Here is a 24,624-nt window from a genome sequence, read left to right on the forward strand (position 1 = left end):
TTTTTCTCAAAATGGATGCCTAGGTGAAATAACATTATGAAATCAAATTTCAAATCAAATGTATTTATAAAGCCCTTCTTACATCAGCTGATATCTCAAAGTGCTGTACAGAAACCCAGCCTAAAACCCCAAACAGCAAGCAATGCAGGTGTAGAAGCACGGTGGCTAGGAAAAACTCCCTAGAAAGGCCAAAACCTAGGAAGAAACCTAGAGAGGAACCAGGCTGTGTGGGGTGGCAGGTCCTCTTCTGGCTGTGCCGGGTGGAGATTATAACAGAACATGGCCAAGATGTTCAAATGTTCATAAATGACCAGCATGGTCAAATAAGAATATCTCATGACATACATCGAAGTTGCTATTATGGTAACTCACCTGGATTTCAGGTTATTTCCAGATTTATAGTCCTCCCTAATAAACTATTTAACCTGTGCGGCTTTCTTTAGCCTAACAACAGAAATCTACCATTTTTGATTGGCTTTTAAAAACAGAGGAGGCGGTCCTGGAGAGCATTTATACGACTGTCTATTTCTATTACTTTCAGTTAGGTTATTTCCACAGCCAGGCACAGGCAGACGGATCTTTCCATTCTCTATTTTATTTTAGGACGAATAATTCCCAATTACACCAAATATGAAGTCTATTCTGTCAATCGTTGTACTTGGGCTCATTTACAGCGCTGTGGAGGCCAAAGAATGTAAGTATCTTGTTTTATAAAGTCAACGCAACGTTTGGAAATGCACGTCTTTATCGATTTCTTACCATCAGTTTGTTTGTACGCTGTTTATATTGTAGTTTTACGTTTTTTACTAGGATATTTATTTAAATACCAAACGTATAACTTTTTTGTAGGTTTTTTGGTTTGTTTATTAAATACTGTTTCTTGTAAACTCTACATTGTCATGTCACGTGGGAGGAAGGACACCACAACCTCGAGCCCTAGCTAAATAATTTGCATAAACCTTTTGCCATTTTTTGCTAGATAATCATTATTTCTACATCCTAATCATTGATTTTTAATCCTCAACTAATTCGCTGACATGCTTGTACATTTTTGTGAGAAGTGTGATGTCACATAATAAAGTTCATGTAATGTAAACCTAATGTAACGTTTTTAACCTGATCAAAAATATAACGTTAAGGGATTGTTTCAGTGGAGAGGTTATATTATAGCCTACCTGGTATAGGCCGACAATGACATGACGCCACATTTTGTTATGGTTGGTAATCCCCTCCAGATTTTACTTTCACTTTTAATGAAATGGCTGCCGACTTTGGCGGACAGTATTGGCTCGAGCCATAATAAATGTCTGATAACTCACAGACCTTTGTCCCTAAGTGTACTTTACTTTTAAAAAACTTTGTTAAAATATATAGCCTATGTAACGGATGTGAAACGTCTAGCGGCTTTTGTGGAGCGATGGGTAACGATGCTTCGTGGTTGACTGTTGTTGATGTGTCCCTGGTTCGCGCCCGGGTATGGGCGAGGGGACGGTCTGAAGTTATACTGTTACACCTACCTGTGTGAAATGTAAAGGAATATATTTATGTATTCCAATACCTACAAATGGAATAATCAAACTTTTAACTAATGAAAACCTATGAATCTCCCTATGCCATTTCCTTTCGTATTTCTACCAGCTCCCCCCAAGGTGCAGGTGTACAGCCGTAACCCTGGCAACTTTGGCGATAAGAACACCCTGATCTGTCACGTGAGTGGCTTCCACCCCCCTGACATCAGCATCCAGCTCCTGAAGAACGGCGTGGAGATCCCCGACGCCAAGCAGACAGACCTGGCCTTCGAACAGGGATGGCAGTTCCACCTCACCAAGAGTGTTGGATTCACACCAGCCAGCGGAGAGGAGTACACCTGCAGAGTCCGTCACCTGAAGAATCTGAAGACCTACACCTGGGGTGAGTTACTAGTGTAGTTAGAGGAGTACACCTGTAGAGTCCGCCACCTGAAGAATCTGAAGACCTACACCTGGGGTGAGTTACTAGTGTAGTTAGAGGAGTACACCTGGGGTGAGTTACTAGTGTAGTTAGAGGAGTACACCTGGGGTGAGTTACTAGTGTAGTTAGAGGAGTACACCTGGGGTGAGTTACTAGTGTAGTTAGAGGAGTACACCTGGGGTGAGTTACTAGTGTAGTTAGAGGAGGACACCTGGGGTGAGTTACTAGTGTAGTTAGAGGAGTACACCTGGGGTGAGTTACTAGTGTAGTTAGAGGAGTACACCTGGGGTGAGTTACTAGTGTAGTTAGAGGAGGACACCTGGGGTGAGTTACTAGTGTAGTTAGAGGAGTACACCTGGGGTGAGTTACTAGTGTAGTTAGAGGAGTACACCTGGGGAGAGTTACTAGTGTAGTTAGAGGAGTACACCTGGGGTGAGTTACTAGTATAGTTAGTAGTTAGAGGAGTACACCTGGGATGAGTTACTAGTGTAGTTAAAGGACCTTGATTAACCCTGGCTCCTGTGTTTATGTGTGACTGTCACCTGCAGGAGCCGACCACTAGACCTGGGCCCTGTACAACAGGCCCTCCCCCCTTCAGTCACTTGTGGAGAACTGAAAGGATTTGGTTTAGGTTGAACCTGTTCTTCTGATAGGCTAGGTGGAATTTTCTTGATGTAACAGTATAGCGCCTCGAACCAGGGAACCTCTGCACACATAGACAACAGCCACCCTCGAAGCATCGTTACCCATCGCTCCACAAAAGCCACGGCTCTTGCAGAGAAAGGGGAACCACTACTTCAAGGTCTCAGAGCGAGTGGCGTCACCGATTTAAATGCTATTAGCGCGCACCACCGCTAACTAGGGAGCCATTTCACATCGGTTATATTGACTACAATTCAAGTTTATTTGTCCCAGAGAGGTCGATTAGTTTTGCAGTAGAGGAGCACGAGACCTAAAAATAATATCAAATCTACATGGATTACAATGATGCTGAGTACAGTGAGCTAGTACATCAGTCATGCGCTGACTGGCCTATCCTCTCACATCTCTACAAGTGTCTAGTGAGGAAGTACAGGGCTTTTTTTCTGGACAGGGCCCTGGAGAGCTAGGTTCATTATGTGGTCATTGATTTAGATACCAGTTGACGAGCCATTAGTTACAGTAAGAGACTGATTTCATGTAGACATGTAGTTTGTGGAAGTCTGTAAAACAATAACAGTTCTGTCTGTGTTGTTGTTTTCTCCAGAGGCAGATATGTAAGGATCTGGAGCAGGACATAATGGTAGGTATTCAGATCAATTTATTTACATTTATTTGTTGAACCTGTATCTAATTACATGAACTGTAGCTAACTAGATTAAATCAGAATTAAAACTCATATCTTTACCCTTCTTTCTTAACAGGCGGACATTCCATCTGTGGTTCGTCCAATCCGTGCCAGCCTTTAACTAGAGCTGAGATGACAAACTTGGGCTTTTGATTTCATTTTTTGGTAACACGGTGCCAGTTTCAAGGGTTTTGAATCGACAATCATTACTAAAACACTTACACACAAAATTGTTAAGATTTTTTTTTTGGGGGGGGCAAGATATTTTTAATTGACAAATGGCACAGCTTCTGATGAACATTCTCAATCAAAGTCACTTCTTTCAAAACAATGAAGGCTTTTATCAAGTATTTTATTTTTAGATTTAAAAAAAAAAAAAAACTTTAATTTCCTTGAAATTGGTACCATTAGATTTGAACACTTTTTCTCATAATTAAACAATAAATAAACTCCATAACTTGCACTATTTGACTGTGGTTTTAGCTATAAGCAACAGTGTGTAATGTAAAGTCTGATATTTGATCAGCATTTAAATTTTTAAGCCCAAATTATTTCAGAGGAAGCCCATGTGATATGCATTTGTGTGACCTGTAAATATCAACGTTCATTTTGGTTTGAAGTCATTTATCAATATAACATCATCTTCTGTCTATCCTTCAACATTCCTGTAAATGACCAATTATCAACAGTAATAAATGGGGTCTTTTTACAGGCACATTTTGCCAAGTAGAGAACTGTATTTTCATTACTTTAAAAAAAAAGATATGTTCTGTCTTTCGGTGTATTATACAACACTGTTCAGTTTCATTAAATAAATAAATGGTAAACTATTGACATTGGACAACTATTTGACTAAATATTTTTAAGTTAAAGAAATACAAAATCATTGTGACCAAAAAATTTGCACCTTTTATGATATTTCTTGATTAAATGTCTCTTAACTGTAAGAACTTGTTGTGATCGACTCAGTCATGTTCAAAAGTCCGTTTTGATAAGTTATATTAATCATTCAATCGGTAATGTACTTGTAATAAGCTACTCACATTGCCACGGCAGGTAGGCAATGTGTGCAGAGCTGTAGTCTACAGCATTATAATGGGTGATGATACAATGTTGACATCAGATCATACTGTAATGGTTTTCTTCTGGTGAAGGAGAAGTGGACCAAAATGCAGCGTGGTTATAATTCATGGTTCTTTAATAATGAAACATGAATAAACTACAAAAACGTGAAAACTCTAAACAGTCCCGTGTGGTACAAACACTGACACAGGAGACAACCACCCACAAAACCCAACACAAACCAGGCTACCTAAATATGGTTCCCAATCAGAGACAATGACTAACACCTGCCTCTGAGAACCATATCAGGCCAAACACAGAAACAGACAAACTAGACATATAACAGAATGCCCACTCAGATCACACCCTGACCAAACAAAACATAGAAACATACAAAGCAAACTATGGTCAGGGTGTGACACATACACCATACTTTATTACCATACTTTGTCTCGATGCAATGCATGTCCAGCATTGTAACTGGTAAAAGGAAGATTGCGTCAACTTTGTAACAGACTGCCATGGCTAGAAGGGATACCGCTTTTGTCAAATTCATGTTTTTTCTTCTTTCGCATTTCAGCAAACCCTTATCCAAATTCTCCTAACCTGCTATGAAAAGTCAATTCTCACGTTCATTTCACAAAAGCTGTTTCTCTTCTAAGCCCTGTAACCTTTCGGGTCTCAATTTAAGGTTAGGCACAAAGTTAATAGCAACTGTGGTTACGGTTGGGTTTAAAATCAGAGAAATGGGTGGGGTTTAGCCATAATTATGACTTTGTGGCTGTATTAACTAGCGACGACCCTGGATCAACCTAGAGAAACATCGAGAGGTGAAGCCTGCATAGCAACTGTGAAGTACGATTTTCAATTGGCGCATTAATCGAAGTGGGTGCGGCTTCACTTCATATCATGAAGAATATATATTTAGCTTTCTTCAGACACCGGCTGGAAAGTTTTTTGTTTGTCGCAGTTTTATATTTTTTTTTCAGCCTTGGAAAGAAATCATGAAAACTGTTTTGTCCGTGATCGCTTTCTGCGTCTTCCTGGGGTTCATAAACGCAAAAGAATGTAAGAGGTTAAGAGTTATCACTTTGTCATAATTATTGAAGGGATTGTCTTTGTCACCTTCGTGAAAACAGATATTTCCTTAACATTGTTTTAAGGAAACAATAAACAAAGTATTAGGCAGCTATTATTACTTGATACAATATTGAATTTGATGTTTTACTATTAGTGCCCATATATACGCATTGAATAACATATTCTTAAATGGCAAAAAAGTCTAAAAATAAATCGTAAGGTTTTGAAGTGTTTGTTTTTATATCTATATATCATTTAACCCCTTATTTTTGTAGGCACAAAACTACCTCCATACTTCCATTCGTTTGTATGTGTTGAAGAGTCATGACACCTATGGGGGGGTAATAGGTGCAAAACGTGTTTGTGAGAGTCTCCCCTTTCCATAGAGGGGTCATAATAGTTTACCGAGGTAAAGACAGTTTGAAGTTGGATATTCAACGGATATTCGCGCTTTCAAACCTCAATAGCTTTCAAACCACTTGAGCCACAGACTCCAAATAAGTGTCATGATGTTGGAAAAAATTGCAGCACAACATTGCACAGGTCTTATTTTCACGATTTTGACATGAATTCGCTTTCCAAAGCTAATAAACATGTGGAAATGTGAGCAAAATGTTGTAGTCCTAGTTAGTTAGGGAGCGTAAACAAAGTACAAACTTTTTTTACATTTGAATTTCAATATCTCCTTGGTCATGTGACCTAATGACTTCAAACAAGGTTCAGAATGTCCACCAACTACTCTTCTATATTGCACACCCTTTAGTTTGTCCATTTTCATCTCACATGATTTTACATGAATTTTTCAAACTTTCAAATGTCAATAGCTCCTTGGTCATGTGACCCAACTGATTTCAAGCAAGGTGCAGAATGTCCACTGACTACCCTTCTATATTGCACACTCTTGTTTGTGTACTCTATAATCACACGGTGCAACGTACATTTTTCATAGTTTTAAATTGCAATAACTCCTTGGTCCCTAAGAAGCGTGCAGTAGATATACACCCATATTGCATAACCTCTGGTCATGTATCTTCTATATTGTTGTACATGATTATTATTTTGACAATAAGGGGGTTCAGTCCAGTGTTGTGTTTACCCTTTTCTTTATTATTTATCTATAGTAATTGGTTGTTTTTAAGTACTTATATTCTATAGTAATTGGTTGTTTTTAAGTACTTATATTCTATAGTAATTGGTTGTTTTTAAGTACTTATATTCTATAGTAATTGGTTGTTTTTAAGTACTTATATTCTATAGTAATTTGTAGTTTTTAAGTACTTATTTTCCCTGTTTTTTTTATTTTTCCACAGTATTTAACAGCGGTACACGATAGGAGAGAGACAGATAATATCTCCTTTTGTCGTTAATATCAACCATAAAGGAAAAAGGCAAAGTACAAGAGTCATGTTATTATTTATCCAAAGCAGGGATGGAGAGTGAGATGGTGAGGTAGACTGGACAGGGATGGAGAGTGAGATGGTGAGGTAGACTGGACAGGGATGGAGAGTGAGATGGTGAGGTAGACTGGACAGGGATGGAGAGTGAGCTAGTGAGGTAGACTGGACAGGGATGGAGAGTGAGCTAGTGAGGTAGACTGGACAGGGATGGAGAGTGAGCTAGTGAGGTAGACTGGACAGGGATGGAGAGTGAGATGGTGAGGTAGACTGGACAGGGATGGAGAGTGGGATGGTGAGGTAGACTGGACAGGGATGGTGAGGTAGACTGGACAGAGATGGAGAGTGAGATGGTGAGGTAGACTGGACAGGGATGGAGAGTGAGATGGTGAGGTAGACTGGACAGGGATGGAGAGTGAGATGGTGAGGTAGACTGGACAGAGATGGTGAGGTAGACTGGACAGGGATGGAGAGTGGGATGGTGAGGTAGACTGGACAGGGATGGAGAGTGAGATGGTGAGGTAGACTGGACAGGGATGGAGAGTGAGCTGGTGAGGTAGACTGGACAGGGATGGAGAGTGAGCTAGTGAGGTAGACTGGACAGGGATGGAGAGTGAGCTAGTGAGGTAGACTGGTCAATACATATACTGGACAGGGATGGAGAGTGAGCTAGTGAGGTAGACTGGTCAATATATATACTGGACAGGGATGGAGAGTGAGCTGGTGAGGTAGACTGGACAGGGATGGAGAGTGAGGTAGACTGGACAATACATATACTGAACAGAGATGGAGAGTGAGGTAGACTGGACAGGGATGGAGAGTGAGCTGGTGAGGTAGACTGGACAATACATATACTGAACAGGGATGGAGAGTGAGGTAGACTGGACAATACATATACTGAACAGGGATGGAGAGTGAGGTAGACTGGACAATACATATACTGAACAGGGAACCACAGTAATGGTGGCCAGTAAATCAATTATTATTTTTTTAATGTTGACAAATTAAACAGAAATTGTAGACCTTTAAATCTTTTTCATAATGTCAACAGACGTTTTACTTCTAATAAGTAAGAAACGTTTTGCGGCGTTAACTTTCTCTTTATCCCTGGTTGATGTACATTACACAATGTTAACTTCCTCTTTATCCCTGGTGGATGTACATTACACAGTGTTAACTTCCTCTTTATCCCTGGTTGATGTACATTACACAGTGTTAACTTCCTCTTTATCCCTGGTGGATGTACATTACACAGTGTTAACTTCCTCTTTATCCCTGGTGGATGTACATTACACAGTGTTAACTTCCTCTTTATCCCTGGTTGATGTACATTACACAGTGTTAACTTCCTCTTTATCCCTGGTGGATGTACATTACACAGTGTTAACTTCCTCTTTATCCCTGGTGGATGTACATTACACAGTGTTAACTTCCTCTTTATCCCTGGTTAACTTCCTCTTTATCCCTGGTGGATGTACATTACACAGTGTTAACTTCCTCTTTATCCCTGGTTAACTTCCTCTTTATCCCTGGTGGATGTACATTACACAGTGTTAACTTCCTCTTTATCCCTGGTTGATGTACATTACACAGTGTTAACTTCCTCTTTATCCCTGGTGGATGTACATTACACAGTGTTAACTTCCTCTTTATCCCTGGTGGATGTACATTACACAGTGTTAACTTCCTCTTTATCCCTGGTTGACTTCCTCTTTATCCCTGGTTGATGTACATTACACAGTGTTAACTTCCTCTTTATCCCTGGTGGATGTACATTACACAGTGTTAACTTCCTCTTTATCCCTGGTTGATGTACATTACACAGTGTTAACTTCCTCTTTATCCCTGGTGGATGTACATTACACAGTGTTAACTTCCTCTTTATCCCTGGTGGATGTACATTACACAGTGTTAACTTCCTCTTTATCCCTGGTGGATGTACATTACACAGTGTTAACTTCCTCTTTATCCCTGGTTGACTTCCTCTTCATCCCTGGTGGATGTACATTACACAGTGTTAACTTCCTCTTTATCCCTGGTTAACTTCCTCTTTATCCCTGGTTGATGTACATTACACAGTGTTAACTTCCTCTTTATCCCTGGTGGATGTACATTACACAGTGTTAACTTCCTCTTTATCCCTGGTTGATGTACATTACACAGTGTTAACTTCCTCTTTATCCCTGGTGGATGTACATTACACAGTGTTAACTTCCTCTTTATCCCTGGTTGATGTACATTACACAGTGTTAACTTCCTCTTTATCCCTGGTTGACTTCCTCTTTATCCCTGGTGGATGTACATTACACAGTGTTAACTTCCTCTTTATCCCTGGTTAACTTTCTCTTTATCCCTGGTTGATGTACATGTCAGAGCCTCTTCAGTGTGGATGAGGTACAGCAGACATTTTCAACAACAAAGACTGCACTTCCTGTTTGTGTTCTTTCCTCTGTTGAACTCGTATCTTCATTCCTAGTTACAGCACACGGAACCACCGTTGGCAAAACATTCCATCTAAAAACAAAAGACTGCACATCCTGTTTGTGTTCTTTCCTCTGTTGAACTCGTATCTTCATTCCTAGTTACAGCACACGGAACCACCGTTGGCAAAACATTCCATCTAAAAACAAAAGACTGCACTTCCTGTTTGTGTTCTTTCCTCTGTTGAACTCGTATCTTCATTCCTAGTTACAGCACACGGAACCACCGTTGGCAAAACATTCCATCTAAAAACAAAAGACTGCACTTCCTGTTTGTGTTCTGTCCTCTGTTGAACTCGTATCTTCATTCCTAGTTACAGCACACGGAACCACCGTTGGCAAAACATTCCATCTAAAAACAAAAGACTGCACTTCCTGTTTGTGTTCTTTCCTCTGTTGAACTCGTATCTTCATTCCTAGTTACAGCACACGGAACCACCGTTGGCAAAACATTCCATCTAAAAACAAAAGACTGCACTTCCTGTTTGTGTTCTTTCCTCTGTTGAACTCGTATCTTCATTCCTAGTTACAGCACACGGAACCACCGTTGGCAAAACATTCCATCTAAAAACAAAAGACTGCACTTCCTGTTTGTGTTCTTTCCTCTGTTGAACTCGTATCTTCATTCCTAGTTACAGCACACGGAACCACCGTTGGCAAAACATTCCATCTAAAAACAAAAGACTGCACTTCCTGTTTGTGTTCTTTCCTCTGTTGAACTCGTATCTTCATTCCTAGTTACAGCACACGGAACCACCGTTGGCAAAACATTCCATCTAAAAACAAAAGACTGCACTTCCTGTTTGTGTTCTTTCCTCTGTTGAACTCGTATCTTCATTCCCTAGTTACAGCACATGGAACCACCGTTGGCAAAACATTCCATCTAAAAACAAAAGACTGCACTTCCTGTTTGTGTTCTTTCCTCTGTTGAACTCGTATCTTCATTCCTAGTTACAGCACACGGAACCACCGTTGGCAAAACATTCCATCTAAAAACAAAAGACTGCACTTCCTGTTTGTGTTCTTTCCTCTGTTGAACTCGTATCTTCATTCCTAGTTACAGCACACGGAACCACCGTTGGCAAAACATTCCATCTAAAAACAAAAGACTGCACTTCCTGTTTGTGTTCTTTCCTCTGTTGAACTCGTATCTTCATTCCTAGTTACAGCACACGGAACCACCGTTGGCAAAACATTCCATCTAAAAACAAAAGACTGCACTTCCTGTTTGTGTTCTTTCCTCTGTTGAACTCGTATCTTCATTCCTAGTTACAGCACACGGAACCACCGTTGGCAAAACATTCCATCTAAAAACAAAAGACTGCACTTCCTGTTTGTGTTCTTTCCTCTGTTGAACTCGTATCTTCATTCCCTAGTTACAGCACATGGAACCACCGTTGGCAAAACATTCCATCTAAAAACAAAAGACTGCACTTCCTGTTTGTGTTCTTTCCTCTGTTGAACTCGTATCTTCATCCCTAGTTACAGCACATGGAACCACCGTTGGCAAAACATTCCATCTAAAAACAAAAGACTGCACTTCCTGTTTGTGTTCTTTCCTCTGTTGAACTCGTATCTTCATTCCCTAGTTACAGCACATGGAACCACCGTTGGCAAAACATTCCATCTAAAAACAAAAGACTGCACTTCCTGTTTGTGTTCTTTCCTCTGTTGAACTCGTATCTTCATCCCTAGTTACAGCACACGGAACCACCGTTGGCAAAACATTCCATCTAAAAACAAAAGACTGCACTTCCTGTTTGTGTTCTGTCCTCTGTTGAACTCGTATCTTCATTCCTAGTTACAGCACATGGAACCACCGTTGGCAAAACATTCCATCTAAAAACAAAAGACTGCACTTCCTGTTTGTGTTCTTTCCTCTGTTGAACTCGTATCTTCATCCCTAGTTACAGCACACGGAACCACCGTTGGCAAAACATTCCATCTAAAAACAAAAGACTGCACTTCCTGTTTGTGTTCTTTCCTCTGTTGAACTCGTATCTTCATTCCCTAGTTACAGCACATGGAACCACCGTTGGCAAAACATTCCATCTAAAAACCAAACAAAGTGAAACACGTTATAAATAATATGAATGATGAATTAGCCGTCCATTGTGTTATATTATAAATTGTCTTAGTTGCCGTCACTGTTGTCAAAAGATTATAAACATGTTAATTAAAGTTACTAACCCAGTCAGTCTTGGGGCCACATCCAGGTTCTTTATCAGTGGCACACATGAAGCAGTTGTTGGCTTTGTTTGAACTCTGAAATCATAGGCATGAACTGAACACATGGCTGTCCCAGCCATATGTACTGTCCCAGCCATATGTACTGTCCCAGCCATATGTACTGTCCCAGCCAGTCCCAGCCATATGTACTGTCCCAGCCAGTCCCAGCCATATGTACTGTCCCAGCCATATGTACTGTCCCAGCCAGTCCCAGCCATATGTACTGTCCCAGCCATATGTACTGTCCCAGCCATATGTACTGTCCCAGCCAGTCCCAGCCATATGTACTGTCCCAGCCAGTCCCAGCCATATGTACTGTCCCAGCCATATGTACTGTCCCAGCCAGTCCCAGCCATGGCTGTCCCACACAACTACATAAAAATAAAGAATTTACATTGACTTTGAATTAAATGTCATTACATACCAGACATGTTTAGTATATCCTCAGCCATTTCTTTCTGCAGTTGCTCCATGTGTTTTTGTGAAGGTTTTATATCAATTTGGGATGTTAGGGAAGTTCTGTGCAACTTCCTTTAGCCATCTACACCTAAAAAAATAAAATGGAGTGTTTGACCTGATTGTCACATAACAGCTAACCATTCATTATTGAAAATATAACTATCAAACCTGCATTACAAAGACCCCAGCAGCTGAAGGTGTCCTGCTGCATGGTGGGAGTTATTTCCATTCCTTTACACTTTATGTCCAGCCAGTCGTCTTTTCCATGGCAGGATCTTCTCATTTTGAAGTATTCTCTTGTTTTAAATTGTAAACGTAATGGAAATCTGATTAGTTTATAGGCAAATGAATACACAAGCCACATTTGTATGCTGTTTTCCTTATCACTATAATCTAGTAGAGGTCATTTCCTTCATGCCCCATTCTACACACAGCCTAAATTATAGGCACTGAACTATTTACAGGACAAAAAATAAATAAATAGCATATAGGATCCAACCCTATCACAGAGTGAATAAATGTAGAGCGTTTGTAGACTTTAAGAAAAAAATATGAAGTGACAGTTTCATCCCCCACCCAAAAATGTTGTTGCATTGATGCATTGTGTCTTCTAACTGTCCAAGAATAGGATCCAAAGTGTTTGGAAATATTTGTTACCCATAAATACAAAGGAGGAGGTGTATCCTCGTACCTCTGGCACGTCAGTCAGACTGACAGGCTGTGTAAAAACCTTTATGATGGGGCTGGCAACAGAGTTCCAATTGGCTAAGCACCACAGAGACCAATCAGGAGAGATGCAGTTCCCATTGGCTAAGCACCATAGGGACCAATCAGGAGAGAATACATACAGGTCAAGGGTGCCAATTGAAAGTCAAGGGGTGTGTCTGTGGCTTTAGGATTACTCTCTATTTACAGAGAAACCCCTGTGGTTCAAGTCAAGAGCTACTCTTCCCCTTTTCGGTCTGCTCTGCGCATGTCTGAGAGTGACAGAGCCATACAGCCACTTGCGGCTCTTTTCAGTGTCCAGGTGAAAGATAGTTATTGGGAGGTTGGAACATTTTGTTTAACTTCAAAAACATTTTTGTAAACACCCGTGTAAAATGAAGGCCTGCAAGAGCTTACAGATTTAAGTCTAATAGCATGTGAGACAAAAGTATACAAACATCAGGGTGTGAGATATGAAGGTATAGTCAGAGGACATTCTGAACCTTGTTTGAAGTCAGTTGGGTCACATGACCAGGGAGCTATTGACATTTTAAATTTGGAAAAGATCATGTAAAATCATGTGAGATGAAAATGGACAAACTAAAGGGCGTGCAATATAGAAGAGTAGTCGGTGGACATTCTGAACCTTGTTTGAAGTCAGTAGGTCACATGACCAAGGAGATATTGAAATTTAGAATGTTGAAAAATTCATGTAAAATCATGTGACCTGTGACTGTAGCATTCCCTCTTCCACCTGTAGCTCCCCCCAAGGTGCAGGTGTACAGCCGTAACCCAGGGCAACATGGGAAGGACAACACCCTGATCTGTCACGTGAGTGGCTTCCACCCCCCTGACATCAGCATCCAGCTCCTGAAGAACGGCGTGGAGATCCCCGACGCCAAGCAGACAGACCTGGCCTTCGAACAGGGATGGCAGTTCCACCTCACCAAGAGTGTTGGATTCACACCAGCCAGCGGAGAGGAGTACACCTGCAGAGTCCGTCACCTGAAGAATCTGAAGACCTACACCTGGGGTGAGTTACTAGTGTAGTTAGAGGAGTACACCTGGGGTGAGTTACTAGTGTAGTTAGAGGAGTACACCTGCAGAGTCCGTCACCTGAAGAATCTGAAGACCTACACCTGGGGTGAGTTACTAGTGTAGTTAGAGGAGTACACCTGGGGTGAGTTACTAGTATAGTTAGAGGAGTACACCTGGGGTGAGTTACTAGTGTAGTTAGAGGAGTACACCTGGGGTGAGTTACTAGTGTAGTTAGAGGAGTACACCTGGGGAGAGTTACTAGTGTAGTTAGAGGAGTACACCTGGGGTGAGTTACTAGTGTAGTTAGAGGAGTACACCTGGGGTGAGTTACTAGTATAGTTAGTAGTTAGAGGAGTACACCTGGGGTGAGTTACTAGTGTAGTTAGAGGAGTACACCTGCAGAGTCCGTCACCTGAAGAATCTGAAGACCTACACCTGGGGTGAGTTACTAGTGTAGTTAGAGGAGTACACCTGGGGTGAGTTACTAGTGTAGTTAGAGGAGTACACCTGGGGTGAGTTACTAGTATAGTTAGTAGTTAGAGGAGTACACCTGGGGTGAGTTACTAGTGTAGTTAGAGGAGTACACCTGGGGTGAGTTACTAGTGTAGTTAGAGGAGTACACCTGGGGTGAGTTACTAGTGTAGTTAAGAGGAGTACACCTGGGGTGAGTTACTAGTGTAGTTAGAGGAGTACACCTGGGGTGAGTTACTAGTGTAGTTAGAGGAGCACACCTGCAGAGTCCGCCACCTGAAGAATCTGAAGACCTACACCTGGGGTGAGTTACTAATGTAGTTAGAGGAGTACACCTGGGGTGAGTTACTGGTATAGTTAGTAGTTAGAGGAGTACACCTGGGGTGAGTTACTAGTGTAGTTAGAGGAGTACACCTGGGGTGAGTTACTAGTGTAGTTAGAGGAGTACACCTGGGGTGAGTTACTAGTGTAGTTAGAGGAGTACACCTGGGGTGAGTTACTAGTATAGTTAGTAGTTAGAGGAGTACACCTGGGGTGAGTTACTAGTGTAGTTAGATGAGTACACCTGGGGTGAGTTACGAGTATAGTTAGATGAGTACACCTGGGGTGAGTTACTAGTGTAGTTAGAGGAGTACACCTGGGGTGAGTTACTAGAATAATTAGAGGAGTACACCTGGGGTGAGTTACTAGAATAATTAGAGGAGTACACCTGGGGTGAGTTACTAGTATAGTTAGTAGTTAGAGGAGTACACCTGGGGTGAGCTACTAGTGTAGTTAGAGGAGTACACCTGGGGTGAGTTACTAGTGTAGTTAGAGGAGTACACCTGGGGTGAGTTACTAGTGTAGTTAGAGGAGTACACCTGGGGTGAGTCACTAGTGTAGTTAGAGGAGTACACCTGGGGTGAGTTACTAGTGTAGTTAGAGGAGTACACCTGGGGTGAGTCACTAGTGTAGTTAGAGGAGTACACCTGGGGTGAGTTACTAGTATAGTTAGTAGTTAGAGGAGTACACCTGGGGTGAGTTACTAGTATAGTTAGTAGTTAGAGGAGTACACCTGGGATGAGTTACTAGTATAGTTAGTAGTTAGAGGAGTACACCTGGGGTGAGTTACTAGTGTAGTTGGAGGAGTACACCTGGGGTGAGTTACTAGTATAGTTAGAGGAGTACACCTGGGGTGAGTTACTAGTATAGTTAGTAGTTAGAGGAGTACACCTGGGGTGAGTTACTAGTATAGTTAGAGGAGTACACCTGGGGTGAGTTACTAGTATAGTTAGTAGTTAGAGGAGTACACCTGGGGTGAGTTACTAGTGTAGTTAGAGGAGTACACCTGGGGTGAGTTACTAGTATAGTTAGTAGTTAGAGGAGTACACCTGGGGTGAGTTACTAGTATAGTTAGTAGTTAGAGGAGTACACCTGGGGTGAGTTACTAGTATAGTTAGTAGTTAGAGGAGTACACCTGGGATGAGTTACTAGTATAGTTAGTAGTTAGAGGAGTACACCTGGGGTGAGTTACTAGTGTAGTTAGAGGAGTACACCTGGGGTGAGTTACTAGTGTAGTTAGAGGAGTACACCTGGGTTGAGCTACTAGTATAGTTAGAGGAGTACACCTGGGGTGAGTTACTAGTGTAGTTAGAGGAGTACACCTGGGGTGAGTTACTAGTGTAGTTAGAGGAGTACACCTGGGGTGAGTTACTAGTGTAGTTAGAGGAGTACACCTGGGTTGAGCTACTAGTATAGTTAGAGGAGTACACCTGGGGTGAGTTACTAGTATAGTTAGAGGAGTACACCTGGGGTGAGTTACTAGTATAGTTAGTAGTTAGAGGAGTACACCTGGGATGAGTTACTAGTATAGTTAGAGGAGTACACCTGGGATGAGTTACTAGTGTAGTTAGAGGAGTACACCTGGGGTGAGTTACTAGTGTAGTTAGAGGAGTACACCTGGGTTGAGCTACTAGTATAGTTAGAGGAGTACACCTGGGGTGAGTTACTAGTGTAGTTAGAGGAGTACACCTGGGTTGAGCTACTAGTATAGTTAGAGGAGTACACCTGGGGTGAGTTACTAGTGTAGTTAGAGGAGTACACCTGGGGTGAGTTACTAGTGTAGTTAGAGGAGTACACCTGGGGTGAGTTACTAGTGTAGTTAGAGGAGTACACCTGGGTTGAGCTACTAGTATAGTTAGAGGAGTACACCTGGGGTGAGTTACTAGTGTAGTTAGAGGAGTACACCTGGGGTGAGTTACTAGTGTAGTTAGAGGAGTACACCTGGGGTGAGTTACTAGTGTAGTTAGAGGAGTACACCTGGGGTGAGTTACTAGTATAGTTAGAGGAGTACACCTGGGGTGAGTTACTAGTGTAGTTAGAGGAGTACACCTGGGTTGAGCTACTAGTATAGTTAGAGGAGTACACCTGGGGTGAGTTACTAGTGTAGTTAGAGGAGTACACCTGGGGTGAGTTACTAGTGTAGTTAGAGGAGTACACCTGGGGTGAGTTACTAGTGTAGTTAGAGGAGTACACCTGGGTTGAGCTACTAGTATAGTTAGAGGAGTACACCTGGGGTGAGTTACTAGTATAGTTAGAGGAGTACACCTGGGGTGAGTTACTAGTATAGTTAGTAGTTAGAGGAGTACACCTGGGGTGAGTTACTAGTATAGTTAGTAGTTAGAGGAGTACACCTGGGATGAGTTACTAGTGTAGTTAGAGGAGTACACCTGGGGTGAGTTACTAGTGTAGTTAGAGGAGTACACCTGGGTTGAGCTACTAGTATAGTTAGTAGTTAGAGGAGTACACCTGGGATGAGTTACTAGTATAGTTAGTAGTTAAAGTACAGCTGCAGAGTCCCACACATACACACGTTGCTAAGTTCTATTTCAGAATCTGACTTCAGTGTGTGTGTGTGTGTGTGTGCGTGTGTGTGTGTGCGTGCGTGCGTGCGTGCGTGTGAGAGAGAGTTAATCATAATATGCCATTGACTGACAGAAACCAACTTTTCCTATTTCCTCTACAGAATCAGATATGTAAGGCTTCGGTGTTCATCGCTGCAGGTGTGTATGTCTGATCATTTCATTCGTAGAGAAACAGTCTATTTAGATGGCAGCTCTTTAGCTTTGGTCACTAACAATTGGTGGTTATTGTAATACTGTAGAGAACTGAATAGGGCTGGACAATATGGTAGGGCTGGGAGATATTTAACAATACATTTAATGAACATGTTACATTGTTGACAGCACATTGTTTAAAGTTGTGCACTTTAAATGTAACCTACAGCTCTGAGGACAAAGTCATTGTTTTTTATCTTCAAGCTAATGTTTCTCTCATGGACTATCGGGGTTTTGCATTTTACATGAACAGGTGTTTTACTATCAGAGCATTTAGCCCTCTGGTCAGCCCTGACAATGGTATGCTGTCTTCCCTACTTCTAATAACGGTGAGCCTACAGCACCAACGGAGGGTCTGTCAGAATCAATCAGTTCTATGACTTCTTTCACTGTTACTGTTAGCCTAGGCTACTGTTAGCCCAAACACTGTTACTGTTAGCCTAGGCTACTGTTAGCCCAAACACTGTTACTGTTAGCCTAGGCTACTGCTAGCCCAAACACTGTTACTGTTAGACAAACACTGTTGCTGTTAGCCTAGGCTACTGCTAGCCCAAACACTGTTACTGTTAGACAAACACTGTTACTGTTAGCCGAGGATACTGTTAGCCCAAACACTGTTACTGTTAGCCTAGGCTACTGTTAGCCAAACACTGTTGCTGTTAGCCGAGGCTACTGTTAGCCAAACACTGTTGCTGTTAGCCTAGGCTACTGTTAGCCAAACACTGTTGCTGTTAGCCTAGGCTACTGTTAGCCTAGGCTACTGTTAGACAAACACTGTTGCTGTTAGCCTAGGCTACTGTTAGACAAACACTGCTGCTGTTAGCCTAGGCTACTGTTAGCCAAACACTGTTGCTGTTAGCCTAGGCTACTGTTAGCCAAACACTGTTGCTGTTAGCTGAGGCTATTGTTAGTGTTGGATCCTGTATTTTACATTATAGCCATTACCATATATATGATTGAATATTATCTGCTGTTGGCTTGTGTGGATGTATGTATGTGTTATGCAACCTAGCTGACTTGAAACATTGTTAACAGTTTCAGGGCCATGGGACTTTCTCATGATGGAAAAATACAGAGTAGCATGAAGACAGGAACTGTTCAATGAGTTGGGAGGGGGGCACATTCAGAGCGGGGTGTTGCGAGAACAAGCGGTCTTTTGTTAGATAACAGGAGCCAGGTGCGAGATAACGGTATGGAGCATGAGAGCCTGGATGTTCTTCACAAGCAACATTTACATCTATCAACAGAAGCGCCAAGAGGCGGGGACCCGCCTGAGCGCCTGCAATAGGCTGAGCAAGTTTAAACCACGCCCAGTCTCTACTGTGATAGGCCAACAGACGGGTTGGAACTGTCTATCACAGTATAAAGAATACTGTTTTACATACGTCTTGTCAGTTCCCTGTTCTGCCCTGCGTGGTATTACAGTGAGCCCGTATATACGAAAGTTGCATTTGCCATTTATTACTTAGCTAATAAAAAATACATAGTATAAAATCGGTGACTCATTGTTATATTTATCCTGATACCAGATTTGAATTTACGCAACTCTAACATTAGCCAAACACTGTTGCTGTTAGCCGAGGCTACTGTTAGCCCAAACACTGTTGCTGTTAGCCGAGGCTACTGTTAGCCAAACACTGTTGCTGTTAGCCGAGGCTACTGTTAGCCCAAACACTGTTGCTGTTAGCCTAGGATACTGTTAGCCCAAACACTGTTGCTGTTAGCCTAGGCTACTGTTAGCCGAAAACACACATCTGAATAGCACCCTAAGAACCGCAATCTGGATAGCTGAAAAGAAAGCATGATATTATTTGAATAAGTGAAATCATTTCAAATGCCCATCCATAGGGTGGCAACACATACACTCTAAATTATTTCAATGGGGCCATTCTCCATTCTGATTGGTTTAATAAACTGTTCAATAAAAGTTCAAACAAAAATAACCATCTTTAGCATGTTCATAAGTTTCTGCATTTCCTGCACTCAATTTGAGATAATTTCCACACTGCCACAATAGGGCAGCACGATATGGGCAAACAATCGCAGCCGTGTTTTTTTTTAACCAAATATTGCAATTGCGATTTAGATCAAAACACAAAACTGTTAGAATCATGGAAATAGAATGAATATTCTAATTCTATAGTTAGAATATAATAGTGGGCACTTTGAATACAGTGTTGTTTGGCATCCTACGGTGTTGTTTGACATCCTACGGTGTTGTTTGGCATCCTACGGTGTTGTTTGACATCCTACGGTGTTGTTCGGCATCCTACAGTGTTGTTTGACATCCTACGGTGTTGTTCGGCATCCTACGGTGTTGTTTGACATCCTACGGTGTTGTTCGGCATCCTACGGTGATTGACATCCTACGGTGTTGTTTGGCATCCTACGGTGTTGTTTGGCATCCTACGGTGTTGTTTGACATCCTACGGTGATTGACATCCTACGGTGTTGTTTGACATCCTACGGTGATTGACATCCTACGGTGTTGTTTGGCATCCTACGGTGATTGACATCCTACGGTGTTGTTTGGCATCCTACGGTGATTGACATCCTACGGTGTTGTTTGGCATCCTACGGTGTTGTTCGGCATCCTACGGTGTTGTTTGACATCCTACGGTGTTGTTCGGCATCCTACAGTGTTGTTTGACATCCTACGGTGATTGACATCCTACGGTGTTGTTTGGCATCCTACGGTGTTGTTTGGCATCCTACGGTGTTGTTTGACATCCTACGGTGATTGACATCCTACGGTGTTGTTTGACATCCTACGGTGATTGACATCCTACGGTGTTGTTTGACATCCTACGGTGATTGACATCCTACGGTGTTGTTTGACATCCTACGGTGTTTGACATCCTACGGTGTTGTTTGACATCCTACGGTGATTGACATCCTACGGTGTTGTTTGGCATCCTACGGTGATTGACATCCTACGGTGTTGTTTGGCATCCTACGGTGTTGTTTGACATCCTACGGTGTTGTTTGGCATCCTACGGTGTTGTTTGGCATCCTACGGTGATTGACATCCTACGGTGTTGTTTGGCATCCTACGGTGTTGTTTGACAATTTACGGTGTTGTTTGGCATCCTACGGTGTTGTTTGGCATCCTACGGTGATTGACATCCTACGGTGTTGTTTGGCATCCTACGGTGTTGTTTGACATCCTACGGTGTTGTTTGGCATCCTACGGTGTTGTTCGGCATCCTACGGTGTTGTTTGACATCCTACGGTGTTGTTCGGCATCCTACAGTGTTGTTTGACATCCTACGGTGATTGACATCCTACGGTGTTGTTTGGCATCCTACGGTGTTGTTTGGCATCCTACGGTGTTGTTTGACATCCTACGGTGTTGTTTGACATCCTACGGTGTTGTTCGACATCCTACGGTGTTGTTCGACATCCTACGGTGTTGTTTGACATCCTACGGTGTTGTTCGGCATCCTAAGGTGTTGTTTGACATCCTACGGTGTTGTTTGACATCCTACGGTGTTGTTCGAAATCCTACGGTGTTGTTTGACATCCTACGGTGTTGTTTGACATACTAGTGTTGTTTGACATCCTACAGTGTTTGACATCCTACGGTGTTGTTCGAAATCCTACGGTGTTGTTCGACATCCTACGGTGTTGTTCGGCATCCTACGGTGTTGTTTGATATCCTACGGCGTTGTTCGGGATCCTACGGTGTTGTTTGACATACTAGTGTTGTTTGACATCCTACGGTGTTGTTTGACATCCTACGGTGTTTGACATCCTACGGTGTTGTTTGACATCCTACGGTGTTGTTCGGCATCCTAAAGTGTTTGACATCCTAAGGTGTTGTTCGAAATCCTACGGTGTTTGACATCCTACGGTGTTGTTCGACATCCTACGGTGTTGTTTGGCATCCTACGGTGTTGTTCGACATCCTACGGTGTTTGACATCCTACGGTGTTGTTCGACATCCTACGGTGTTGTTCGGCATCCTACGGTGTTTGACATCCTACGGTGTTGTTTGACATCCTACGGTGTTGTTTGACATCCTACGGTGTTTGGCATCCTACGGTGTTTGACATCCTACGGTGTTGTTTGACATCCTACGGTGTTGTTCGACATCCTACGGTGTTTGACATCCTACGGTGTTGTTCGACATCCTACGGTGTTGTTCGACATCTGTTTGACATTCTACGGTGTTTGACATCCTACGGTGTTGTTTGGCATCCTACGGTGTTGTTTGGCATCCTACGGTGTTGTTTGACATCCTACGGTGTTTGACATCCTACGGTGTTGTTTGACATCCTACGGTGTTGTTCGGTATCCTAAGGTGTTGTTTGACATCCTACGGTGTTGTTCGGTATCCTAAGGTGTTGTTTGACATCCTACGGTGTTGTTTGGCATCCTACGGTGTTGTTTGGCATCCTACGGTGTTGTTTGACATGACAATGAATGAAAAGTTATAGAACAGCTGCATAGTTGTCATCAAAGTCTTGAACACAAGACTAGTGTGTGAAGTGGTGGTCTCCTCCTGGTCGAGCAAAACATCGCTCCCAGAGTGACAGGGGGCGGGGCTAGATCTGAAACATCGCTCCCCGAGTGACAGGGGGCGGGGCTAGATCTGAAACATCGCTCCCCGAGTGACAGGGGGCGGGGCTAGATCTGAAACATCGCTCCCCGAGTGACAGGGGGCGGGGCTAGATCTGAAACATCGCTCCCTGAGTGACAGGAGGCGGGGCTAGATCTGAAACATCGCTCCCCGAGTGACAGGGGGCGGGGCTAGATCTGAAACATCGCTCCCCGAGTGACAGGGGGCGGGGCTAGATCTGAAACATAGCTCCCTGAGTGACAGGGGGCGGGGCTAGATCTGTGTGGAGGAGAGAGATGACTCAAGTAGCAGAGTAAACTATAAAAACGGATGTTATACACAGCGGAGTAGCGTGTAATTTAACAAACCTAACATTGAAATACCTTTTATAGAAGGTGAAGTAAAAACCCAAACTGGTCCATGCATCAATACCGGTGTATAGTCAAATATGGTATATTGCCCAGCCCTAGTACTGCATACTGTGTAATATATACTCTTTACTGAAGTAAGCATGAACCATTGTGGAAATGAAATGTGGATCAGATGAATGACTTCTTGTTGATGTTGTTGTTGTTGTTGACAACCACAGAATACACCAGCCTCCGAGAATCTCCACTCCGGACATCCCTGGGAATCATCTTCACAACACTGTCCTGTCAATCATCTCCACAACACTGTCCTGTCAATCATCTCCACAACACTGTCCTGTCAATCATCTCCACAACACTGTCCTGTCAATCATCTCCACAACACTGTCCTGTCAATCATCTCCACAACACTGTCCTGTCCATCATCTCCACAACACTGTCCTGTCAATCATCTCCACAACACTGTCCTGTCCATCATCTCCACAACACTGTCCTGTCAATCATCTCCACAACACTGTCCTGTCTAAATCATCTCCACAACACTGTCCCGTCCAAACACTGCAGGTGAAATCTGTAATGACTCTCTGCACATTGTGACTGATCATTGAACTTAAATTGTATTTTATTTGACCAGTGCTTGATTTGTGTGGTATTTGATGTGTGTAAGTAATGAAGCTCATATCTGTGGGATTGTAAATCTGCACCAGAGGAGAAACACCCTAATTGCAGCCAGGCTTATAATGTGTCAACCTATACAGTAGGACCTGGGTTATGTAATGAGTTAATCTATACAGTAGGTCCTGGGCTATGTAATGTGTTAATCTATACAGTAGGACCTGGGTTATGTAATGAGTTAATCTATACAGTAGGTCCTGGGCTATGTAATGTGTTAATCTATACAGTAGGACCTGGGCTATGTAATGTGTTAATCTATACAGTAGGACCTGGGCTATGTAATGTGTTAATCTATACAGTAGGACCTGGGCTATGTAATGTGTTAACCTATACAGTAGGACCTGGGCTATGTAATGTGTCAACCTATACAGTAGGACCTGGGCTATGTAATGTGTTAATCTATACAGTAGGTCCTGGGCTATGTAATGTGTTAATCTATACAGTAGGACCTGGGCTATGTAATGTGTCAACCTATACAGTAGGACCTGGGCTATGTAATGTGTTAATCTATACAGTAGGTCCTGGGTTATGTAATGAGTTAATCTATACAGTAGGTCCTGGGCTATGTAATGTGTTAATCTATACAGTAGGACCTGGGCTATGTAATGTGTCAACCTATACAGTAGGACCTGGGCTATGTAATGTGTCAACCTATACAGTAGGACCTGGGCTATGTAATGTGTTAACCTATACAGTAGGACCTGGGCTATGTAATGTGTCAACCTATACAGTAGGACCTGGGCTATGTAATGTGTTAATCTATACAGTAGGTCCTGGGCTATGTAATGTGTTAATCTATACAGTAGGACCTGGGCTATGTAATGTGTCAACATATACAGTAGGACCTGGGCTATGTAATGTGTTAATCTATACAGTAGGTCCTGGGCTATGTAATGTGTTAATCTATACAGTAGGACCTGGGTTATGTAATGTGTCAACCTATACAGTAGGACCTGGGCTATGTAATGAGTTAATCTATACAGTAGGACCTGGGCTATGTAATGAGTTAATCTATACAGTAGAACCTGGGCTATGTAATGTGTTAATCTATACAGTAGGACCTGGGCTATGTAATGTGTCAACCTATACAGTAGGACCTGGGCTATGTAATGTGTCAATCTATACAGTAGGATGTGTTAGCCCAGGTCCTACTGTATAGATTATGTAATGTGTTAGCCCAGGTCCTACTGTATAGATTATGTAATGTGTTAGCCCAGGTCCTACTGTATAGGTTAAGTAATGTGTTAGCCCAGGACCTACTGTATAGATTATGTAATGTGTTAGCCCAGGACCTACTGTATAGATTATGTAATATGTTTGCCCAGGACCTACTGTATAGATTATGTGGGCTTTTCTCTTAGCTATGACCAGGAAATAAGTACAATTGATCAATCCAGATGTGATTGATGAGAAATGTAGAACTTTAATCTGTTTTTAAATAGCGTAGATTGACTTGATTCAATTCTTGTCTAAAAAAAAGCTACATGATATTTGTATGCATTATGTGTCATAGTATTCTGCTAATTTATCACTTTACTGAAACTTGATTATGTAAAAGTCATGTACCACTTGTCTCACCTTGTACTGTTCAGAGCAGACCATCCAATCTAATGTTGAAGAGCGGGTTTCCTCCTCTGCTGTAGTTGAGGCCTAAATCACCATAAGAGATATTTCTACAGAAATCACAAGCTCTACAGCCAGGACATTAGATCAAATGCAGGATGACAATA

General features: G+C 42.3%; 2 protein-coding genes and 1 long non-coding RNA gene across 6 annotated transcripts; 2 read left to right on the plus strand and 1 right to left on the minus strand.

Moving 5' to 3' along the window:
- Positions 1-529: 529 nt before the first annotated feature.
- b2m (beta-2-microglobulin) lies at positions 530-4,109 on the plus strand. Of its 2 annotated transcripts, none has more exons than XR_010464494.1 (4): positions 530-694; positions 1,639-1,986; positions 3,197-3,232; positions 3,354-4,109. XR_010464494.1 is itself a non-coding variant. In XM_065021244.1 (4 exons), exons 1-3 carry the CDS (start codon positions 631-633, stop codon positions 3,208-3,210), a joined length of 351 nt encoding a protein of 116 aa, XP_064877316.1. In that variant the 5' UTR covers positions 531-630; the 3' UTR covers positions 3,211-3,232; positions 3,354-4,109. The 2 variants fall into 2 exon arrangements, 1 of the variants encoding a protein (XP_064877316.1); XM_065021244.1 differs by having other exon boundaries at positions 531-694; positions 1,639-1,911.
- A 1,146-nt stretch (positions 4,110-5,255) lies between these two features.
- Positions 5,256-18,784, plus strand: LOC135572818 (beta-2-microglobulin-like). 3 transcript variants are annotated; one of them, XM_065021246.1, is made up of 4 exons: positions 5,256-5,407; positions 13,447-14,164; positions 17,200-17,236; positions 18,326-18,784. In XM_065021246.1, the coding sequence occupies exons 1-2, from the start codon at positions 5,344-5,346 to the stop codon at positions 13,734-13,736; spliced, it is 354 nt and encodes a 117-aa protein (XP_064877318.1). In that variant the 5' UTR covers positions 5,256-5,343; the 3' UTR covers positions 13,737-14,164; positions 17,200-17,236; positions 18,326-18,784. The 3 variants fall into 3 exon arrangements, with proteins under 3 accessions (XP_064877318.1, XP_064877319.1, XP_064877317.1); XM_065021247.1 differs by having other exon boundaries at positions 18,538-18,784; XM_065021245.1 differs by having other exon boundaries at positions 17,200-18,784.
- LOC135572819 (uncharacterized) lies at positions 7,758-13,453 on the minus strand. The gene is made up of 4 exons (XR_010464495.1): positions 12,150-13,453; positions 11,947-12,069; positions 11,484-11,558; positions 7,758-11,345 (listed from the first exon to the last, which is right to left on the minus strand). It is a non-coding gene; the product is annotated as an uncharacterized LOC135572819 (long non-coding RNA).
- Positions 18,785-24,624: the final 5,840 nt, after the last annotated feature.

Source organism: Oncorhynchus nerka, linkage group LG8, assembly GCF_034236695.1.
Source record: "Oncorhynchus nerka isolate Pitt River linkage group LG8, Oner_Uvic_2.0, whole genome shotgun sequence".
Lineage (NCBI taxonomy): Eukaryota > Metazoa > Chordata > Actinopteri > Salmoniformes > Salmonidae > Oncorhynchus > Oncorhynchus nerka.

Excerpts from the sequence above, each read along its gene's own strand:
- b2m (XM_065021244.1), top strand. The coding sequence starts at position 631 with ATGAAGTCTATTCTGTCAATCGTTGTACTTGGGCTCATTTACAGCGCT. Across the intron at positions 695-1,638 it reads CGCTGTGGAGGCCAAAGAAT|CTCCCCCCAAGGTGCAGGTG; the intron begins GTAAGTATCTTG and ends TATTTCTACCAG.
- LOC135572818 (XM_065021245.1), top strand. The coding sequence starts at position 5,344 with ATGAAAACTGTTTTGTCCGTGATCGCTTTCTGCGTCTTCCTGGGGTTC. Across the intron at positions 5,408-13,446 it reads GTTCATAAACGCAAAAGAAT|CTCCCCCCAAGGTGCAGGTG; the intron begins GTAAGAGGTTAA and ends TTCCACCTGTAG.